General features: G+C 55.3%; 1 protein-coding gene across 3 annotated transcripts in view; it reads left to right on the forward strand.

The window, feature by feature from the left end:
* CHD5 (chromodomain helicase DNA binding protein 5) overlaps positions 1–19,389 on the forward strand; it is a 22,618-nt gene extending 3,229 nt beyond the window's left edge. Inside the window, exons 2-41 of one of the 3 annotated variants that reach the window (XM_057375602.1) lie at positions 171–347; positions 779–897; positions 1,371–1,609; positions 1,970–2,094; positions 3,147–3,270; positions 4,607–4,773; positions 4,854–5,072; positions 5,540–5,737; positions 5,816–6,027; positions 6,971–7,102; positions 7,601–7,709; positions 8,010–8,201; positions 8,287–8,487; positions 8,850–8,987; positions 9,368–9,489; positions 9,649–9,822; positions 10,392–10,533; positions 10,721–10,852; positions 11,319–11,436; positions 11,860–11,984; positions 12,318–12,549; positions 12,627–12,752; positions 12,868–13,040; positions 13,190–13,364; positions 13,788–13,880; positions 14,266–14,354; positions 14,519–14,652; positions 15,155–15,299; positions 15,495–15,654; positions 15,774–15,853; positions 15,977–16,103; positions 16,432–16,521; positions 16,857–16,994; positions 17,227–17,335; positions 17,505–17,637; positions 17,818–18,013; positions 18,371–18,531; positions 18,627–18,741; positions 18,852–18,902; positions 19,140–19,389. In XM_057375602.1, coding sequence (XP_057231585.1) covers positions 171–347; positions 779–897; positions 1,371–1,609; positions 1,970–2,094; positions 3,147–3,270; positions 4,607–4,773; positions 4,854–5,072; positions 5,540–5,737; positions 5,816–6,027; positions 6,971–7,102; positions 7,601–7,709; positions 8,010–8,201; positions 8,287–8,487; positions 8,850–8,987; positions 9,368–9,489; positions 9,649–9,822; positions 10,392–10,533; positions 10,721–10,852; positions 11,319–11,436; positions 11,860–11,984; positions 12,318–12,549; positions 12,627–12,752; positions 12,868–13,040; positions 13,190–13,364; positions 13,788–13,880; positions 14,266–14,354; positions 14,519–14,652; positions 15,155–15,299; positions 15,495–15,654; positions 15,774–15,853; positions 15,977–16,103; positions 16,432–16,521; positions 16,857–16,994; positions 17,227–17,335; positions 17,505–17,637; positions 17,818–18,013; positions 18,371–18,531; positions 18,627–18,741; positions 18,852–18,859 — 5,649 coding nt within the window. In that variant the 3' untranslated portion in view covers positions 18,860–18,902; positions 19,140–19,389. Of the gene's footprint in view, positions 1–170; positions 348–778; positions 898–1,370; positions 1,610–1,969; positions 2,095–3,146; positions 3,271–4,338; positions 4,413–4,606; positions 4,774–4,853; positions 5,073–5,539; positions 5,738–5,815; positions 6,028–6,970; positions 7,103–7,600; positions 7,710–8,009; positions 8,202–8,286; positions 8,488–8,849; positions 8,988–9,367; positions 9,490–9,648; positions 9,823–10,391; positions 10,534–10,720; positions 10,853–11,318; positions 11,437–11,859; positions 11,985–12,317; positions 12,550–12,626; positions 12,753–12,867; positions 13,041–13,189; positions 13,365–13,787; positions 13,881–14,265; positions 14,355–14,518; positions 14,653–15,154; positions 15,300–15,494; positions 15,655–15,773; positions 15,854–15,976; positions 16,104–16,431; positions 16,522–16,856; positions 16,995–17,226; positions 17,336–17,504; positions 17,638–17,817; positions 18,014–18,370; positions 18,532–18,626; positions 18,742–18,851; positions 19,060–19,139 lie in introns of those variants that run through there. The other 2 variants (XM_057375601.1, XM_057375603.1) reach the window with 2 other exon arrangements.
* The last annotated feature ends 356 nt before the right edge of the window (positions 19,390–19,745 follow it).

The following is a 19,745-nucleotide window of genomic DNA, read 5'->3' on the forward strand; positions in this document are numbered from 1 at the left end:
TCCATCCCTCCATCCCATCCATCCATCCATCCATCCATCCATCCATCCCTCCATCCATCCATCCATCCATCCATCCATCCATCCATCCATCCATCCATCTGTCCATCCATCCATCCATCCATCCATCCATCCATCCATCCAGTGTTCTTCACTGTCCCTTTCTGTTTTAGGGGAGCAATGATGAAATGTCAGAAAATGAAGAGGAGATTGAGGAGAAATCAGAAAGCGAAGGGAGTGACTATTCTCCCAACAAAAAGAAAAAGAAAAAACTRAAAGACAAGAAGGAGAAAAAGCCAAAACGGAAGAAGAAGGATGAMGAGGAYGATGAYGATGATGGAGGTCTAAAGGTACAAAAGATTTCTTTACTCAGAGCTGGTGCTAGTGCCTGAAGCCAGGCTTGGACAAGAGGAATTGGGGGTTTCATGAGAAGCTTGCRCTGGGTTTGGCAAGGATGAGATTGCAGATGAATGCCTGGGAGAGGAGAGGTTCTATTTCCTTGGTGCTTATCTTTTGTGCAGGGAAAAACTGAATTTCTCAGAGCTGTGAAGCCTGCCAAGGCCTTGTATGGTGTTACATGGTGGGGAGCATTTGCAYGGTGACATGGTAATTTGTTTTTTGGGACTACATGAAGCATTAGCTTGTGTTTCATAAATCCCAGGAACAAATCCCTGCATATCACTGACTAGGGAGATATGGAGCACATGACAGACCCAGCCTTGTGCTGCTCATCTGCAGAGCTGTGCCTGTTGGTGTTAATGATGACTCTCTAAATCTCCAGGAGCCCAAGAGCTCAGCTCAGCTGATGGAGGAATGGGGCCTCGATGACGTAGATTACGTTTTCTCAGAAGAGGATTATCATACTCTGACGAATTACAAGGCTTTCAGTCAGTTCCTCAGGTAGGGAACCATGGGCCTGGTGATTGAGGTTTGGGCATTGCTCAGTCAGCAGATGAAGTTGTGAAGTCAATTCTGCATCGCCAGCTCCTTGTCACTTCTTCCTCCCAGCTCAGTCCTCAGAACTCCATTTATTTGCAGGATTGACTGGAAACAGCKGAAGCATTTGTYTCTCCTGCTCTCCAAACCCCTTTATTTTGTGTATGCTTATTTGAAAAGTTTAATGGGAAAAACAGTGTTAATGAATTTTTGCATGTATCACAAGCCTTTCAGAGCACAGCAGGTATTTCAGGGAAGGTTTAGGTGTGCCCCCCTTGCATATTTTCGCTTATGGAAGTTCTGGTTTCTCCCCATGAAACTCCTGCTGGGAGWCACCACTGCCACATCTCTTGGGCTGAAGCACCAGCACGTGAGGGCAGGCACAGACACCCAGCGCTGCTGTTCACTCCTTGTTCTGCCTCTCCCTCACACTGCAGGCCTCTGATTGCCAAGAAGAACCCCAAGATCCCCATGTCCAAGATGATGACAGTGCTCGGTGCCAAGTGGCGAGAGTTCAGCGCCAACAACCCCTTCAAGGGCAGCTCGGCGGCGGCGGCTGCGGCAGCCATCGCTGCAGCTGTGGAGACTGTCACCATCGCCCCGACACTCCCTGCCAGCCCCCAGCCCTCTGCTGTGCCTGCTGTCATCAGGAAGGCCAAGACCAAGGAGGGGAAGGGTGGGTGTCACTTGTGGGGGGCTGCTGTCACCAGTGGTGTGTGGCTGCTGCGGGCCAGGAGAGCTGGCACGAGGCACAAAGCACWAATTTCAGCAAAGTGGGAAGGCAGAGGGGGTGCTGGAGGGGTGTCTGCAGCTTCCTCCGTGCTGTGGTTCACAAACCATGGCAGATTGAGCCTCTGGATCTGCTGGGAGTTTGGCAGTTTGTGGTAATTAATTAAGCTGRGCAGTAATGGGAAAAGGAGGAATCTTCCTTTATGCTTTTGGGAAGTTGCTGTTGCACTCTGCTGGGGGGTGATGAGCATGACAGTTGTTTGTATTGGTTGTATTGTAAAACCAAACAAGTTTTCAATTTCTCCAGGTCCGGGTGTGAGGAAGAAAATCAAGGGCTCCAAAGACGCGAAGAAAAAGGGGAAGGGGAAAAAGATGGCAGGCTTGAAATTCCGGTTTGGAGGAATCCCCAGCAAAAGGAAAAAGGGYTCCTCTGTAAGTTTGCAGGGTTTTGGGTCTGGGAGGGATGTGCTGGGACAAACCAATGTCAGGGGTGTCACAGCCTCATTTTTGTCCCTCTGCGAGGCACCGGGCTCTGATCAGCACATCCACCCGCACCCGTGTCCAGGCTCAGATTTGTGAGACTCGTRTCTGGCCGCAATTTTTGCTAAAATCACGTGACCCTGTTTACTTTCAGTGGATTGGGTGGTAATGCCATCATTTCAGATTTMATTTGCGAAGGAATTCTTCAGGGCTTGCACTGCCGCTGAACCGTACGTCACAGAGAATTCTGGGATGCTTTAATTGCATTAGCAGGGCCTGCTCACGGCAGCTGGAGTCCCGTGGCATTGCCTGGGATGCTGGAGCTGCCCAGCCAGAAYGCTCTGGACTCTTCTCAGAGCACCAGTATTAGGAGTGTTTCAAGGAATTAACAGTATTTTAAAAAATAAATCCCTTGGATAATTAGTGATGGGGGTGGGGCTCTTCTAGGTATTGATAATATTGGTCAAGCCCCCTTAAATCACTGTGTGGCAGCTCCAGCTCTGGTTCCCATAACAGAAACTGCTTGRAGCACCTCTGTGCATTGAGGCTACAGTGCAGGAGCCACTCATTGCTGCAGATTTTCTATCGTCTATCACAAAAAATTCCTCCTGTGCTCCAGATCCACACATTTTCCTTCCTGGAGCCTGAGCACCTGATTAGGAGTATGCAGGCTGGGGATTTCCATGAGGTCCTGAGACTCCAGAACAAGAATTCGGACACATTATTATGTTTTGGCTCCATGGAAAGCTGGGCCTGTTTGACTCCTTTCACATTATGAGAATGCCAAGCRTGCACGTTGGCATGCATGGACACAGGAGGGCTGAGATTGGTGTCAAAAGAGAGAGAGGGAGCAAAGATCTGCCAAATACTGGAAAAAGRGGCCTTTGGAAGCACAGGGTTATCCTCCCACGTGTTCCTGTCCAGGAGAACACAGTCTCAGCAGTGCAGTGGCAGCTGGGATGCCAGCACTTGGACTGGGTGTGCTTTGCTGTTTCCCTCCACAGAGTGAAGAGGAGGAAAGGGAAGAGTCTGACTTTGACAGCGCCAGCATCAACAGCTCCTCCATGCGCTCTGAGTGCTCVGCTGGCCTGGGGAAGAAGGGGAAGAAGAGGAAAAAGAAAAAGAGGAGTAGGCCATCCTTTGTACTCTGTTCCTATTCTGTTTGGATTTCCCTGTTCAGATGGTGCTTCCTGCAGCTCTGGGCTGTGTCTGGCACTGGCTCAGTGTGACAGGATGTGCCTGTGTGAGTGGAGTGTGAGGTGCTCTCTTGGTGTCCAGGCCTTTCTGCTGGTGGRCTCATGCCTGCAAGAGAGTTCCAGAATTTGTGGTGTTTCCAGGGAAGTGATTTTTCTGAGGAACAGCCCCTGGAGAGCCGTGGCTTGTGGCAAGCTCTTGGTAGTGCAGGGCGGGCTGTGGGTGAGACCGTGTGAGGATGAGGGATGTTCTGTTTGTGTGAGGTGTGTGGTCAGGCAGAGGCAGGTGGCAGAGCTGTGATAGTGACGCAGGGACAGGTGGAAAGGATCTGTCAGGATCTCTCAGAGGCTGTGTGACCACATTTGTGTGCGTGTCCTTTCGTCCCTTCCTGGTGAACGCTGTGCCGTGGCACCTCTGCCCTTGTGCTGCTCTGGAGAGCAGCCCCCTGTGCTGAGCACATTGCCTTTCTGTCTCGTGTCCTTGTTTGGGATGAGATGTTTCAGATCCAGGTGCATCCTTTGGCTTCTCAGCTTTTGTGATGGATTTTTGCTTCCCAGCAATGGAAGGGCTGGGGGTCAGTTAGGGTGTGACACTGCCTGTTGGTCAGCRAGGCTGGGCTGCCTGGCTGGCCCTGTGTCTTGTGTTTGAAGGGCATTGCTTGTGGCTTGTTGCTCTGTGAGGGCCCTGGTGCTGGAGGTAGGCAGCTCCTGCTGCATGCTGGAGGAATGGAAGGTTGGAGTTCCATGCCAGGAGTTTGTGGCAGAGCTGGAAATYGAGATGAGCCCTTCTGGCACTTGCAAGGCCTCGTTCCTCTCCTCCTTTTCCCATCTGTGCTGTGTTGAGAGCTCTCCTGCCTCTGTGCCAGAGAGCCCTGAGGAAAAGCAGAGTAGTCCCAGGAGAGGAGTCCTGTCCTTGGCCGTGTCACCCTTGCATGGTGCGTTTGCAGCTGGTGCTGGTGCCTGGGGAGGTTTCTCTGACTGGCCTCCCTTGCAACCTCTCCAGGTTCTGGCATTCTCCATTGAGAGCCTGAAGGAACCAAAGGATGATACAGTGTGGAGAGAGAAAGAGAGACAGAGGTGAGATGATGCTGTGTGCAAAGGTGAACTGTGGTGCTGAGGGACAGAGAGGCAGTGGGAATTAACAGGAGGGTGTGAGCTGAAACGCTGTCCTTATTTCCCTAACTGTATGGTAGAGGAGCAAGTGTCCCATCCCTCCGGGAGAGCCAGCTGCTCTGCCACCCCTCTGACTGTCACCTGTCCTTTGCTTGCAGTCGAAGACGGGGACGGCTACGAGACGGACCACCAGGACTACTGCGAGGTGTGCCAGCAGGGCGGGGAGATCATCCTGTGTGACACGTGTCCCCGCGCCTACCACCTGGTGTGCCTGGACCCCGAGCTGGAGAAGGCCCCCGAGGGCAAGTGGAGCTGCCCCCACTGCGTGAGTGGGGTCGGGGGCCCGGGGGAGCGGGTGGGCTGCTGCTGGGAGCCCTTGGCGTTACGCTGGCTGTGCTTCCCCAGGAGAAGGAGGGCATCCAGTGGGAGCCAAAGGAGGAGGAGGAGGAGGAAGAGGATGGTGGTGAGGAGGAGGAGGATGACCACATGGAGTTCTGCCGGGTGTGTAAGGATGGAGGGGAGCTGCTGTGCTGTGACACCTGCCCGTCCTCCTACCACCTGCACTGCCTGAACCCGCCGCTGCCCGAGATACCAAACGGTGAATGGCTCTGCCCACGCTGCACAGTGAGTTACCAGCATTCCTTGCCCTGTCCCTGCTCCCACACCTGCCTGGCCTGACAGTGGCTCTTGTGGCTGCTGCTGCCCCTCACAGCCCTGCTCCTGCCCTCTGCCCCAACCCCCTGCCTGAGGGGCTGCTGCTGGGTGCAAGGGCTGAGGGTGGCTCTGGAAGGCTCTGCTGCCTTTGTGGTCTCCCTGTGGGAATTGCTGGCTGGCAGCTTTCCAGCCTGGTTTCTGATGGGTTTCAAAAGCCTTGTTTGRTATGTGGCCTGTGGGGAGGAGCCTTTTCTGCCTGGGTCAAGAGCCATCCCCACGGGGGATGCAGAAGTGTCACGGACACTCCTCAGGCACCCTGTGCCCGCTGCCATCTGCTTGGCATTGAGGCGCCTCAGTTCCTGCTCCAGCTCCCTGTGGCCCCTGACAGGGTCTCACCTTAAACCCTGTGCTCTTTCCTGTTTTCTTCCATGTCCCAGTGCCCTCCCTTGAAGGGCAAAGTCCAGCGCATCCTGCACTGGGCCTGGAAGGAGCCTCCGGCTGCCCTGCTGCCCGCCGCGGACACGGAGCTGCCTCTGCCCCCACCAAAGGCGCTGGAGGGGATCCCGGAGCGCGAGTTCTTTGTGAAGTGGGCAGGCCTCTCCTACTGGCACTGCTCCTGGGTCAAGGAGCTGCAGGTGAGCCCATGGGCTGTTGGTGTAGTGCCCTGCTCAGCCCCACCACCCCCGGGCTGAGCTCGGTCCCTCCCTCTGCAGCTGGAGCTCTACCACACCGTGATGTACCGCAACTACCAACGCAAGAACGACATGGACGAGCCACCAGCCTTCGACTACGGCTCTGGGGACGAGGACAGCCAGAGGGAGAAGCGCAAGAACAAAGACCCCCAGTATGCCAAGATGGAGGAGCGGTTCTACCGCTACGGCATCAAGCCCGAGTGGATGATGATCCACCGCATCCTGAACCACAGGTGATGAGCCCGTCAGGGAATTGTACCACCCTTCTCCTTGGGCTGGAGGAATTTCAGTCTCTGGCTTGTGCTGAGCTCTCTGTTCCTTGGAGGTTTGCTCCCAKGGTGAAGCTGAAGGGGATCCAGGCYGCCTTATTTTCATTTCTGCTGCCTTATTTTCATTTCTGTGATATTGCACATTAAAAATAGAGTTCTAGCCAATTTTCCCAAATTCCCAACAAAGTGTTGTTCCAGTCTTCCCAGTCATACCATTCAGGTATGTTACAGCCTAATCATTCTGTAAATTCAGYGCTGAGGAGTTGGAGCATGTGGCCGACTCCCTTGTAGAACCTTGACACTGATGTTTCTTTTCTGTGGAAAAAAATTACTTGTGAATGAACTGTGCTGTGCAGATGGGCTTTCTGCATCGAGTGGCTGGAGATGTATTTTTCATTAATTTCTACATTTCAAGTGGCAACTTTTCTACATTTCAAGTAGCAGCAGCCCTGCTTGAAGGCTGCATGGCAGGAAAGAACCAAAGCTGCCTGTCTGATTTTTGTGTGAGCTTCACCTTTTCCGCTAACAAAGCAGCAGGTGTCCCTGTAGGCACCTAGTCAGACTTGGAAGTGTGTTTATTCTGTTTTTAGTGTAAGCAGAACTTCTTAGAGCAGTGAATGCTGCAGGTGGGAGGGGAGGTGCTGGTATCCATCCAGGCCTGGTGGAACAGGGAAATGAGGGTGTTCAGTGGAATGGAAAAGCAGCTGTAAAGTTTAGTTCACTCACAGATGAACATCATTTCTGCTGGAAGTGTCGATAGTTTGTGTTTTTCTACCTCAGCTTGGATGTCCTGGTGTGTAGGTGAAAGCAGAGGATGAAGCATGGGGCTCTGTGGAGCAGGTCATGGCAAACTGCTCCTGGGGGCCAGTGGCATTCTCTGATCAGCTTTCCATGCCCTGCCTTACAGCTTTGATAAAAAGGGAGACATCCATTACCTGATCAAGTGGAAGGACCTGCCCTACGACCAGTGCACCTGGGAGATCGATGACATCGACATCCCCTACTATGAGAACCTCAAACTCCTCTACTGGAACCACAGGTGTGAGCCTGTGGCTGGTGGAGCCGGGGTGTTTGGGATGAGGGGGACACAGAGATCCCTTTTGAACACACTGGCACTGCTCATAGTGACCTCTCTTCAAAGAGCAATGCATTGATGAAGGCTGGCCCTCCTGATGTGCCATTTCAGGGCTGCTGGGCAATCCCACTTGCTTTTTTCCAGCCTGTGCTCCCCTTCCCCTGTGTCTACATCTGGGGAATGTAGACATTCTCTACATGTCTACACTGCCATGATATTCATGGTTTCCATGGCCCTGCTGCCTGTTTTGGGGGAAAACCACASTACTCTGAGTTTGCTGTTCTTCATTTGGACACTGTTGGGAGGGGGAAATCAATGCCCTGTGAGTGCCTGTGCTAACTGGGCCAGAAGAGCTCCTGTGGGCAGAGAGGGAGTGGGGTGTGGGAGGTGTTTCTGTCCCTCAGCCCAGAGCTGAGAGAGCAGTGACCCCCTGCCCTCCCTGAGGTGTCCTGGCTGTTGCAGGGAGCTGATGCTGGGGGAGGACACRCGCCCTCTGAAGAAGCTGAACAAGAAAGGGAAAAAGCTGAAAGAGGAGAAGCTGGAAAAGCCTCCAGAAACACCTCTCGTGGATGTGAGTGAGAGTGGTGGGGACAGGATGGCAGCGTGAGAGTCTTGAGGGAGGGTGGGCTGTCTGWGCCCTTGTCCTTGATGTTTCCCTCCTCTGGCTCTTTTGGGGACCCCGTTTGTTTTTGCTGGAAGTTCTGGGGTGGTGTTTTCTTGGGAGCCTGGGGGCTGGGCTGTGCCAGGGGCCATGCCTGTGTCTCTTTTGGATCTGCTGGATGTCACAAAGCTGCAGAGGGATATGCTTAGCTGCAGGGGAAGGAGGGGCAGGCAGTTCTCACCGCTCTGTGTCATGGCTCTCTCGTTTCAGCCTACGGTGAAGTTTGACAAGCAGCCGTGGTACATCGATGCCACGGGGGGCACGCTGCACCCTTACCAGCTGGAAGGRCTCAACTGGCTGAGGTTCTCCTGGGCTCAAGGGACAGACACCATCCTGGCTGATGAGATGGGGCTGGGCAAGACGGTGCAGACCATTGTGTTCCTGTATTCCCTGTACAAGGAGGTGAGCAGAGCACCTGGCAGTCCCCAAAGTGGCCGAGAGCTGCTGGGTTTGGAGAGAACAATTTTGGCTTTGTCTCCCYGAGCAGGGCCACTCGAAAGGGCCGTACCTGGTCAGTGCCCCTCTCTCCACCATCATCAACTGGGAGCGGGAGTTTGAGATGTGGGCACCCGACTTCTACGTGGTGACCTACACGGGGGACAAGGAGAGCCGGTCRGTCATCCGGGAAAATGAGTTTTCCTTTGAAGACAACGCCATCCGCAGTGGGAAGAAGGTGTTCCGGATGAAGGTGGGAGCTGAGACTGTGCCTGCTCCATTTTTAAGAAGGGGAGAGGGGAATTTGACTTGGAGARGGAGGCTGGTTAGGTCCCTGATTAGCTGTATCCCAGAGGGAAGCTGGCATTTTTTTTGCAAGCACAGGAGATTTGTGATGAACTGTACAGATTTCTGCCTGAGCTTTTCTGTTTCTGTAGTTTCTTGCTTAGTTTTTGTGTTTGGGATTCTGCTGGCACAATTCAGCTGATCTGTGGGCTCTGTGCCAGGCAGTGCAGCCCCTCTCACCTTTGTCTCATGCAGCAGCAGCAGCAAAGGTGGAGGCTGTCCCGTTCCCTACTCTCTTATCCCAGCTTTTCTCTCCCTCTGCTCCTCCAGAAAGAAGCCCAGATCAAGTTCCACGTCCTGCTCACGTCCTATGAGCTGATCACCATTGACCAGGCAGTGCTGGGCTCCATAGAATGGGCCTGTCTGGTGGTGGATGAAGCACACAGGCTGAAGAACAACCARTCCAAGGTAGGTGGCAGGCACTTACGAGCAATTTTTTTTTTCTCTTTTTAACATCCTGTAGCATTAAAAGCCCTTCAGGAGCAGGAGAGGCAGCAACCTGGCTGCCAGAATGTCCTTGGGCAGGCTCTCCTGGAAGGGAATGGATCCCTCTTGCCTTTACCTGAGGCTCCATGCAGTCTCCAGCCCCTGGGATGTTCACACTGTCCCTGGTGTGGCAGGAGGAGGCAGGTGCTGTGACCCAGTGAGAGTGTCTGGGTTCTCCAGTGCCCCCCACTCCGTGTGCCCAGCTTGGGGGGCACTGCTCAGCCTGCACATGCACCCTGAACTCCCACAGGGACACGTGAGTTCCTTGCAGTCCTTGTCACCCAAACTCATTTCTTTTCCAGTTCTTTCGGGTACTGAATAGCTACAAGATCGATTACAAGCTGCTCCTCACAGGGACTCCGCTCCAGAACAACTTGGAGGAGCTCTTCCATCTGCTCAATTTCCTGACTCCAGAGAGGTTTAAGTAAGTTGCTCTCACCTGGGCCATCAGGATGGCTCCTCGTTCTGGCTTTTTATTTCCTCATGTGCCTCCAGAGCTCTGCCCTGTTTTTTAAGTCACAAAGCAGCAGATCCTTTTGCTCTCACGTTGCTCAGTGCTGTGGGGGTCTGGCTGCTTCCACAGCAACCTGGAGGGGTTCCTGGAGGAGTTTGCAGACATCTCCAAGGAGGACCAGATCAAAAAGCTCCATGACTTGCTGGGTCCCCACATGCTGCGGCGGCTCAAGGCTGATGTGTTCAAGAACATGCCGGCCAAGACGGAGCTGATCGTGCGGGTGGAGCTGAGCCAGATGCAGAAGTGAGTGATTCCAGTGCATTCCCCAGAGGTGTGTGGTGCCCCAACAGCACGGGGTGTCAGTAAGGATTGAGGGGTCAGAGACACCCTGCTGGCCTGGGGTTGGCTGCAGGAGGAGGGGGATTGCTTCGTGTCTCACCCAGGAGTGTGTTCCATGTGGGTAAAGTGGGCTCAGTGCAGTGCTGTAGTGGCTGTCAGGCTGGCAGGGTGGCTCTGCTGGTTCTGGGGGCACAGAGAAAACACTGATGCTGAGCCTCTTTCTTCCATTTCCTGCTGCTGGTGTGCCTGGCTCAGCCTGGAGCATTGCTGCTGTCACTTTTTCCCAGCATGGTGGGGCAGGAGGGCTCAGCTGGCACCCAGCAGAGGGGGGTACTGGAGATGGTCCCCCAGCCCATCCCGCTGCTGGGGCTGTGATTCCCCCAGAGAATCTGGAAAAACCCAGCCTTGGGTGCTGAATAGCTTTTAAAACCTCCAGATGGGGTTTTAAACTGGCGGGGTTCAGTTCAGCGCTCTGTGCCAGCCCCACACCTGCCCCAGCTAACCCGGTGTCTGCCCCATTCCTCCTCCTGCAGGAAATACTACAAATTCATCCTGACCAGGAACTTCGAGGCCCTGAATTCGAAAGGTGGTGGGAACCAGGTGTCCCTGCTCAACATCATGATGGACCTGAAGAAGTGCTGCAATCACCCGTACCTGTTCCCTGTGGCAGCTGTGGTATGTGCCCTGCCTTGGCACCTCAGCCAGGTCTGAGTGTTGGGTGGGGGCTGTTTCCGTGATCCTGCCTTGGTTAATGCTGTGGTTTTCCATGTGAACAAAGACTGTTGTGGAAATGCAAGTGAAGTTCTCCAGTGGGTTGTCCTTGGGGGCACTGACCCACTGACCATGCTGCCTGAATTCACAGGAGGCCCCAGTGCTGCCCAATGGATCTTACGATGGGAATTCTTTGGTCAAATCTTCTGGGAAGCTGATGCTGCTCCAAAAGATGCTGAAGAAGTTACGGGATGGGGGTCACAGAGTTCTGATCTTCTCGCAGGTGAGAGYAGGGAGGGATGATAATAATAAATACATTATTTAAGGAATTTTTTTTAAAAATTAATGTGAGGGAAATTAGTGCTGGGAACAGACAGAGATAGGTGGAATAGCTGGTGACAGCTTCTCCCCCAGGCAGCCGTGGCAGTGATGGTGGAAAGGCTGTGTCCCAGCTCTCTCCTGAGGGAGCTCCTGTCGTGTTTAAAAACTCTGTTAGCTGGGGATGGAAAGGAAACAACAGTCATGAGGCTCCTCTTTGGGGAGGGACAGTCAGACACAATTCCTTCCYGCTAGCAGAGCTGCCTGTAGAGGATCAGATGCCTGTTGGCTGTGCTTGCTTTGCTGGCTGTGCTCTGCCACCACCACCGTGGCCTCTGGGCTGTGGTCAAGGACCATGCTGGACCAGGGCAGGTCCCCAGGAGAGTTTGGGCACACAGAGCCTCTCATGCCAGGATTGCCTTGCCCTGTAGATGACCAAGATGCTGGACTTGCTGGAGGATTTCCTGGAGTAYGAAGGCTACAAGTACGAGCGGATCGACGGGGGCATCACTGGTGGCCTGCGCCAGGAGGCCATCGACAGGTTCAATGGTACTCATCTTCCTGCCTTGCTGAGGAGTGGGCTTGCTGGGGGAATGGCAGTGTGTGGCCAGCAGCAGGGCATCTGTCAGTGCCCAGAGCTTGTGCCATGCTCTAGTCTGGCTTCCTGTGGCACAGTGGGGGCTGCTYGTGCTGCACCCTTAAGCCCTTGGGTTGGTTCCCACAAGGAGCCCTGAGTGTGCCAGCAGCTGTTCAGCTGGAGGGGCTCCTGCCTTTCCCTTCAAGACCTCAGCAGAYAGCAGAGTTCCCCTTTGCTTTCATCCCAGGGCATGATGTTTTCCCTCCTTGCCACCCTTCCCTCTTGCTTGTCACCTCCGAGTGCTGTTCTGTCCCTCCAAAATGGTGCTGGTTCTCTCTGTGAGCCGTTCTCCTGTCTGTCTCACCTGTTCCCACCTCTGGGTTTGTCGTTCTCAGCTCCTGGGGCTCAGCAGTTCTGCTTCCTCCTGTCCACCCGCGCCGGTGGTCTGGGCATAAACCTCGCTACGGCCGACACTGTCATTATTTATGATTCTGACTGGAATCCCCACAATGACATCCAGGTTTCTGACTTTCCCTTTTCCTTCTTGTATAGTAAGTACCTCCCTGGCTCTGCCCTCTCTTTGCACGCCCTCCTTGGGATTTCAGTGTGTTCTCTCGAGGGCTGATGACACTTTCTGCTGTGTTTGTGGGTGTTCCTGCTCAGCAGCCCCCATCCCACATCCTCCGGCCTCATTTATGAGACTTGGCACATTGAACTGGCTCTCTCCCATGGCATTGCCACTTCTTCCTCATATTTTTCCTCAACTGGGTGCCCCCTCACGCAGCTTGGAGGGTGAGAAGCGTGGCACTCCTGTCACGGTGCCACCCTCACCAGCTCTGCCCTCTGCCCACAGGCGTTCAGCAGAGCCCACCGCATCGGGCAGAACAAGAAGGTGATGATTTATCGCTTCGTGACCAGGGCCTCTGTGGAGGAGCGCATCACCCAGGTGGCCAAAAGGAAAATGATGCTCACCCACCTGGTGGTCCGCCCGGGGCTCGGCTCCAAATCAGGCTCCATGACCAAGCAAGAGCTGGACGACATCCTCAAGTTTGGGACAGAAGAACTGTTCAAGGATGATGTGGAGGGTGAGGTGGGGATATTCTGTGTGAGGCAGGGCTCTCTCTGCGCTGCTGGGGCTCACTCTGCTCTCCCCTTGCCACAGGCATGGTGTCTCAGGGACAGCGGATTGCCATGCCGGATGCTGTCACCCCTTTCTCGGACACACTCTCAAGCAAAGGGGGTGCAGCGACTCCTGGCATGAAAAAAAAGCATGGTGGCACCCCACCAGGTGTGTAGCCCCACCCTGCTGGGGTGACTGGCCCCCTCCCTGGCCCTACACCTGACCTGAGCTTGCCTGTCCAACACCCYGACCTGTGCTGCTGTTCCCCTCCTTTGCTCTCCAGGTGACAATAAGGATGTGGATGACAGCAGTGTGATCCACTACGATGACGCCGCCATCTCGAAGCTTTTGGACCGAAACCAGGACGCAACTGATGACACGGAGCTGCAGAACATGAATGAGTATCTCAGCTCCTTTAAAGTGGCTCAGTATGTCGTGAGAGAAGAGGACGGTGTGGTAATGTGCTCATGTCTTACAATCACCCCTTTGCACACCCCTCTGTGTTCCCTCTGCTCCCTCTCCTGTCCCTGCAAATGCTTGGTGTGGGGCAGGACCTTCCCTGCTCTGTCTCTGTGACTGCTCGAGCCCCTTGTCTGGCTGTGCAGGAGGAGGTGGAACGTGAGATCATCAAGCAAGAGGAGAACGTGGACCCTGACTACTGGGAGAAGCTGCTGCGGCACCACTATGAGCAGCAGCAGGAAGATCTGGCCAGGAACCTGGGGAAAGGGAAGAGAATCCGCAAGCAGGTCAACTACAATGACACCTCACAGGAGGACCAAGGTATGGCCACGGGTGCTCAGCTCCTGGCAGGGCTCATGGGACACATAGAGCTGTCACTGGTGTCTCTCTGCAGCTGGTGGATTGTTTGGATCCATATTTCCCAAGTTCCTAAACTTTCCAGGGTAGAAATCCTTCAAAGATTTTTTTTTTTTTCTTTTTGTTTGTTGGTCTGAAAACTCTGGTTTTGCTGGAGGAATCTAGGAAGAAACATGCCTGTGGGCAAAATATTACAAATTGGGTTTTTGCTGCAAAACAGAATGCTAATTTTGTACAAGCTGAAAACATGATTTCCTGTTTCTGTGTCTCTCTCTCTTGCTGCTGGGCAATGAATGCCCACAAGTCACACCCACAAGTGGGCTCAGACCTGTCCAGCACACCCCTCCCAGGCAGGGTTTTCTAATCTGCCTCTCTTGTGCTCTGCAGAGTGGCAGGATGAGCTCTCTGACAACCAGTCAGAATATTCTGTTGGCTCTGAGGATGAGGATGAAGACTTTGAGGAGAGGCCAGAAGGCCAGAGTGAGTCGATGTGTTTGATACTCCCAGGGACTTTGCTCTGTGGGAAGCCTCTGGCACTCAGAAGTGTCAGGAATGTCTGGGTTGGAGGGATTGGTGTGCCCAGGGCAATGTCCCTGCTTTCTGTCAGGTGAGGAGCTTTCCAGGACAGGGAAGGCAGCTTCTTCCTCTGCAGTACCATGGTCTGGTGCACCACGAGGACCAAGCGTGGTTCCCCTTGCCTGGGAGGGGCAGAGCAGAGTCCTGGCCTGGGGGGTGGTGGCTGCAGCGTGGGTGGGTGCTCTGGCAGGTTCTGCTCCCCTCAGGAGGGAGGGCAGGAAGCTTGGGGCACATGAGATATCTTTCCTTGCTGCCTGGCCCATCCATCACGGGGGCTGCTTGGCTCTAGGTGGCAGAAGGCAATCCCGGAGACAGCTGAAGACTGACAGAGACAAACCTCTTCCTCCTTTGCTGGCCAGAGTTGGGGGGAGCATCGAGGTGAGCCTCAGACAGAGCATGGCCAATGCCATCTGGGGGACTCCATCCCCCTCTGTGCTGAGCTCCTGGGACATCAGTCCTGTCCCAGCCTCCTGTCACAGCTCCAGGATGCCCCRTGCTGCTGGGGCCACTCGTGATCCCAACGAGTCCTTTGCTCCCTGCAGGTTCTGGGCTTCAACGCCCGGCAGCGCAAGGCGTTCCTGAACGCCATCATGCGCTGGGGAATGCCRCCCCAGGATGCCTTCAACTCCCACTGGCTGGTGCGGGATCTGCGGGGGAAGAGTGAGAAGGAGTTCAGGTACGCAGGTCCTGGCAGGCAGGCAAGGCTGGGAGCCTGTACCCCTTCACTGTCAGCTCCTTTTGGGGAGGCAGAACATTCTTTCCTTGAGAGAAGTTATTTAATAAAGGGAGAGAATTGGCTCTTCTGTGGTGCACAGGAGGAGGTTCAGCCCAGCCTGATCAAGAGATTACTAAAACACAAAATAGGTGTGGATGAGGCCGTGAAAGGTGATTGAAGCTTTTAAAAGTGCATTTTTTTCCTTTCATTTTCTCCCTAACCTTGCTGTGCTGGGCCAGCTTCTTTGTCAAGAGTCTCTGAGATAGTGCAGGACATTTTTTCATAGAATCCCAGAATTACTGAGGTTGGAAAATTGTTTCACTGAGAGGGTGGCTCTCGCTCCCTTCCGGGCTGTGACACCTCTCATCTGTGGGTGACAGGGGACCATCTGCATGCTGGGGAATGTCCCTGCTTTCTGGCAGGGAGGCCACGGGTCAGGGCTGAGTTCTGGCTTCCCTGGCAGGGCATATGTCTCTCTGTTCATGAGACACCTGTGTGAGCCTGGGGCAGACGGCGCTGAGACCTTTGCGGATGGCGTTCCCCGCGAAGGACTGTCACGCCAGCACGTGCTGACACGCATCGGGGTCATGTCACTAGTAAGGAAGAAGGTGGGTGAGTTAAAAAATAAATTATGAATATGAAAATTCTCCAGGAATCTTCTGGAGATTTTTCCCAGTGGGGTGGGTGCAGCTGTCCCACCGCTTGGTCACTCTGTGGGTGTGCAGCCTGGACACCGCCGGCTCTGTGGCACCAGCTGGCAGTGTCCGTGCTCTGTTTGACCTGGWGGTGTGTGTCCGTGCCAGGTCCAGGAGTTTGAGCACGTCAATGGCAAGTACAGCACCCCAGACCTGGTTCTTGAGGGTCCAGAGAGCAAGAGGTGCAGCGAGGTTGTGTCTTCTGATCCCAACACGCCYGTCCCAGCCAGCCCAGCACACACACACACGGGACCAGGGGCTCTTGCAGGTACTCAGGGGGTCATGGATGGGGTCTGGCTTGGCAGGGAGGTGGGACAAAACACCAGGAAGTTTTGCTTAGCCCATAAAGCTCTATTTGACAGTTTCCTGGCTTTGCTTTTCCGACAGACAAAATAGAAGCACAACTGGGGTTCCATGAGGAAAAGGACCCAGTGGAGCAGAAGCCCAGAAAGGTGGCTGATGGCCAGGTGAGGTGGCTTTGGTCACTTCTCCTCCAGGAAGCCTCCCCTGGTCTGCCTCAGAGCTTGGGGTGCTCTCTTGGGATGGAAGAGCTGAGCTGAATGAATCTGGAATGGGTGCTTGGCATTTAGGTGTCTGCAAGTGCTGAGGTGGAGAGTGAAGAGCACCCAGAAAGCTGTGACAGCAAGGAGAGGCTGAGGGAAGAGAAGCAAGAGGATTGTGAAAAGGCTGAGCCTTCTTCTGAGCCCCTGGTGAAAGGTGAGGCTGTGGCTCTTCTCTGTGTCACTATGGGAAACCTGAATGGCACAAAGTCCTGCAGAAATTCTTGAAAAAACAGTTGTAAATGGCATGAAATGGTCATTTTGGGGGGCATTTGTTCCTCCAGATGTCTCGAGGAAGAGGGAAAACTAAATGCATTTATTTGGTAAAATGCAGAAGAATGTTCTATTAGAAGTTTTTTGAGCACTTTAAGTGTACAAACAATGCAGTTTACCCTAAAAGGGAAAGTCTGTCTGGATAAGTAGGTTGCTCCCTGCAGAGCATTTTCCGTGTCAAGCATTTCTTGTCGGCCTGTTCTCTCCTGCAGACGAGGGGATTCGAGAGCAGGAGAAGCCTTYGGAGAAGGCGGAGTTGAGCAGCAGCCCAGGGAAGGGGGAGGATAAAGAAGTCAAACCAGGTGAGGCATGAGGCTTTGGAGAGAGAAGAGTGGGAAGAATCCCTGGAGTGAGGCCGGTGCCTGGCACAGTGACAGAGCGTGCCCACGGGATGGTGGTGAGGATGCCATCAGCACCAGCACAGCTCACGGGAACCAGACCCTGCTGGSGTGGGCTCTGCCTGTGCTGGAACATTGCTGACAATGCCAGGAGGGGCAGGTTTGGCTGCTGCCCTGGGTTAGAGAGGGGTTGGTGGCTTTTGCAGCAGTGACTGGCTGTAGGTGGGGCAGGGGTGGCACTGGTGGATCTGGTGGTGGAGCACAATTAGATGGGCCAATTTCTTGTGTTTGCCAAGCAGAGGATGGCAAAGAGGAGGAAAAGGAGCACAGTGATGCCCAGCAAAACGGTGACAAAGAGGAAGAGGAGGAAGGAAAGAGGGATGACAGAAATGTGAATTTCAGATTCATGTTCAACATTGCTGACGGTGGCTTCACAGGTAAGAGTGACAGATGAGGTGTTGGCCGCAGAGGCTCTGAACMTGTTGGAGGAAGGTGACCCTTGTCAGGGGCTGTGGATGGGCTGGTGCTTGGCTGGCAGCAGCAGCCYTGGCTCTGYRCTGTGCTCGTGGCCCTGGCAGRTTCCATCGCTCACCCTGMCCACGTGCTGTGCRCTGACCCGCAGCCYGGCTGCCTGACCAGGCTGTCTCCCTTCTCCTTCTGCTTCCACAGAGCTGCACACGCTGTGGCAGAACGAGGAGAGGGCTGCCATGTCCTCTGGCAAGATCTACGACATCTGGCACCGCCGACACGACTACTGGCTGTTGGCAGGAATTGTCACGTACCCTTTGACCCAGCAGCCAGGCGAGAGAAGCCTCTGCCGTGGGGCAGGAGCTGGGCTGGCGCTGCAGTGATGAGCAGGGAGGGGCTTTGGGGTCTCGGTATCGCTGCGGGGTGGCGGGCARGCTGTTGGCTGGCTGGTTGTGCCCTTGACACTTGCCCCACACCAGTCATGGCTATGCCCGCTGGCAGGACATCCAGAATGACCCGCGCTACGTGATCCTGAACGAGCCTTTCAAGTCGGAGATACACAAGGGGAACTACCTCGAGATGAAGAACAAGTTCCTTGCCCGGCGGTTCAAGGTGAGTGGCAGGTCCAGGGCTGGTGAATCCCTACTGGTGGAGGGCCAGAGCAGCATCCTGAAGCCAGGGGGGTTTGCCAGCGCCTCCTGGGAGTGAARCCGGGACTGGACTTGGTGAGGGCCTCTGAGGTTTACTGGTTTACATTCTGGTCCTGAATCCTTCCCGTCCTGCCCCTCCCAGTTGCTGGAGCAGGCTCTGGTGATCGAGGAGCAGCTGCGGAGGGCGGCGTACCTCAACATGACCCAAGACCCCAGTCACCCGGCCATGGCGCTGAACGCGCGGCTGGCGGAGGTGGAGTGCCTTGCYGAGAGCCACCAGCACCTCTCCAAAGAGTCCCTGGCTGGGAACAAGCCTGCCAACGCTGTCCTGCACAAGGGTGCGTGCCTGTGGGGCTRGAGGAGCCTGTCCTGGGGTTGGGAAGGGTTCCCCACGCTGACCCCAGGGAACCCAGCCAGGAGGTTGTGTCCATCCTGTGTTCCCTCAGCCAGGAGCCCGTCCTGGGCTTGGGAAGGGTTCCTCATGCTGATGCTAGAGAACCCAGCTGGGAGGTTGTGTCCATCCTGTGTTCCCTCAGCCAGGAGCCTGTCCTGGGGTTGGGAAGGGTTCCCCACGCTGACCCCAGGGAACCCAGCCAGGAGGTTGTGTCCATCCTGTGTTCCCTCGGCCAGCCTGCTGCTCCCGGCTCGCTGGGTGTGACAGGCGTGCCCCGGGTTACTCCCTGCTCTACTCACAGTGCTGAACCAACTGGAGGAGCTGCTGAGTGACATGAAGGCTGATGTGACACGCTTGCCCTCCATGCTGTCCCGCATCCCGCCCGTGGCCGCACGCCTGCAGATGTCGGAGCGGAGCATCCTCAGCCGCCTGGCCACCCGTGGAGGGGATCCATCTGCCCAGGTCTGCGGGGACGGGCACAGAGCCCCTCGCTGTCAGGGTCAGGGTGAGGTCAGGGCTGCAGCCCCATGTCTTTTCCTCCTCCTTGCCCTCCCCAGGGCTCCTTCGGCTCCCCCCAGATCTTCAACAACAACTTTGGCCCAAATTTCCGTGGTCCTGGGCCAGGTGGGATTGTCAACTACAGCCAGATGCCTCTGGGACCCTATGTGACTGGTAGGTTGGGGTTTTGCTCTTGGGCACAGACATTCAGAGGGTGGATTTGGGTGCTCTAGGAGTGCCACCAAAGGACAATAGCGAGCAAGGTGTTTCCTCTCTCACCACAGATATTTAGCAGTTCCTACGATTTTACCCTGCAGCTCTCTCTCCTAGCTGAGGTAAGGCTGTGCTTCCCGCTCTCCGTGTTCCGTTTCCTGGGGATCTTGAAGGGGCAGGGGGCTAAACGGAGGCTCCATTTTGGGCTGCTCCCCTGTGCCAGTATCTGCAGACTCGAGCAGCTGCAGTGGAGGTGGGAGTACCGACTCTTCGTGCAGCTCACCCCAAGTGCCCGGGGGGATGGCAATTGGGGAAGGGTCCAGATCTGGCTGATGGGCAGCCCTCCCCTCTTCTCGCAGCAGCCCTGGGGGACAGTCCCCTGTCCCTGACCACGAGCTGCTGTTGCCAGAGGTCGGCGGGGATTTGTGCCAGCGTTGCCTGTGTGGAAGATGAGCTGCTGCCGGTGCTGCTGGGCTGTCCCGCTCCCGCTTCAAGTGTGCTTTGCCTGCTGCGGCCCCCGCGGGAGCGGCGGGGCCGGGGGTTCGTGTCCGTGTACATTTTTTGCACTTTCTTATTGAAGACTTGAAGAGTTTGTCTGGGCGAGGTGGGCTGAGGGGAGGGAGGGGAGGGCTGGGGTTGCAGTGTTTGTCCCGTTGTGTTGGCACATGTGGGGATGAGGGGAGGSCAGTGGTGCCATGTCCCAGCCGGCTGTGCTCCCCAGCTTCCCTCTAAGGGCCATCTCTGCGTCCTCGTGGTGTTTGAGCAAGCCCACGCCTGCTGCTGCCCCGCTGGAGTCCCYGGCACTGCCGCGGTGTGGCTGGGGGTCCACGTGTGCCGGGCTTGGGGTGGGCAGATGGAGGGGATGTGGGTGGGACAGAGGGGACAGCTGGAACTGGGATGGGGATACCGCGAGCGTGGTGACACCGGCAGCTGTAAGCAACGCCCCTGCATCCGCTTCGTGCTCT

Source organism: Malurus melanocephalus, unplaced genomic scaffold (assembly GCF_030028575.1).
Source record: "Malurus melanocephalus ecotype Western Australia unplaced genomic scaffold, MMel_1.1 scaffold_253, whole genome shotgun sequence".
NCBI classification, from domain to species: Eukaryota; Metazoa; Chordata; class Aves; order Passeriformes; family Maluridae; genus Malurus; species Malurus melanocephalus.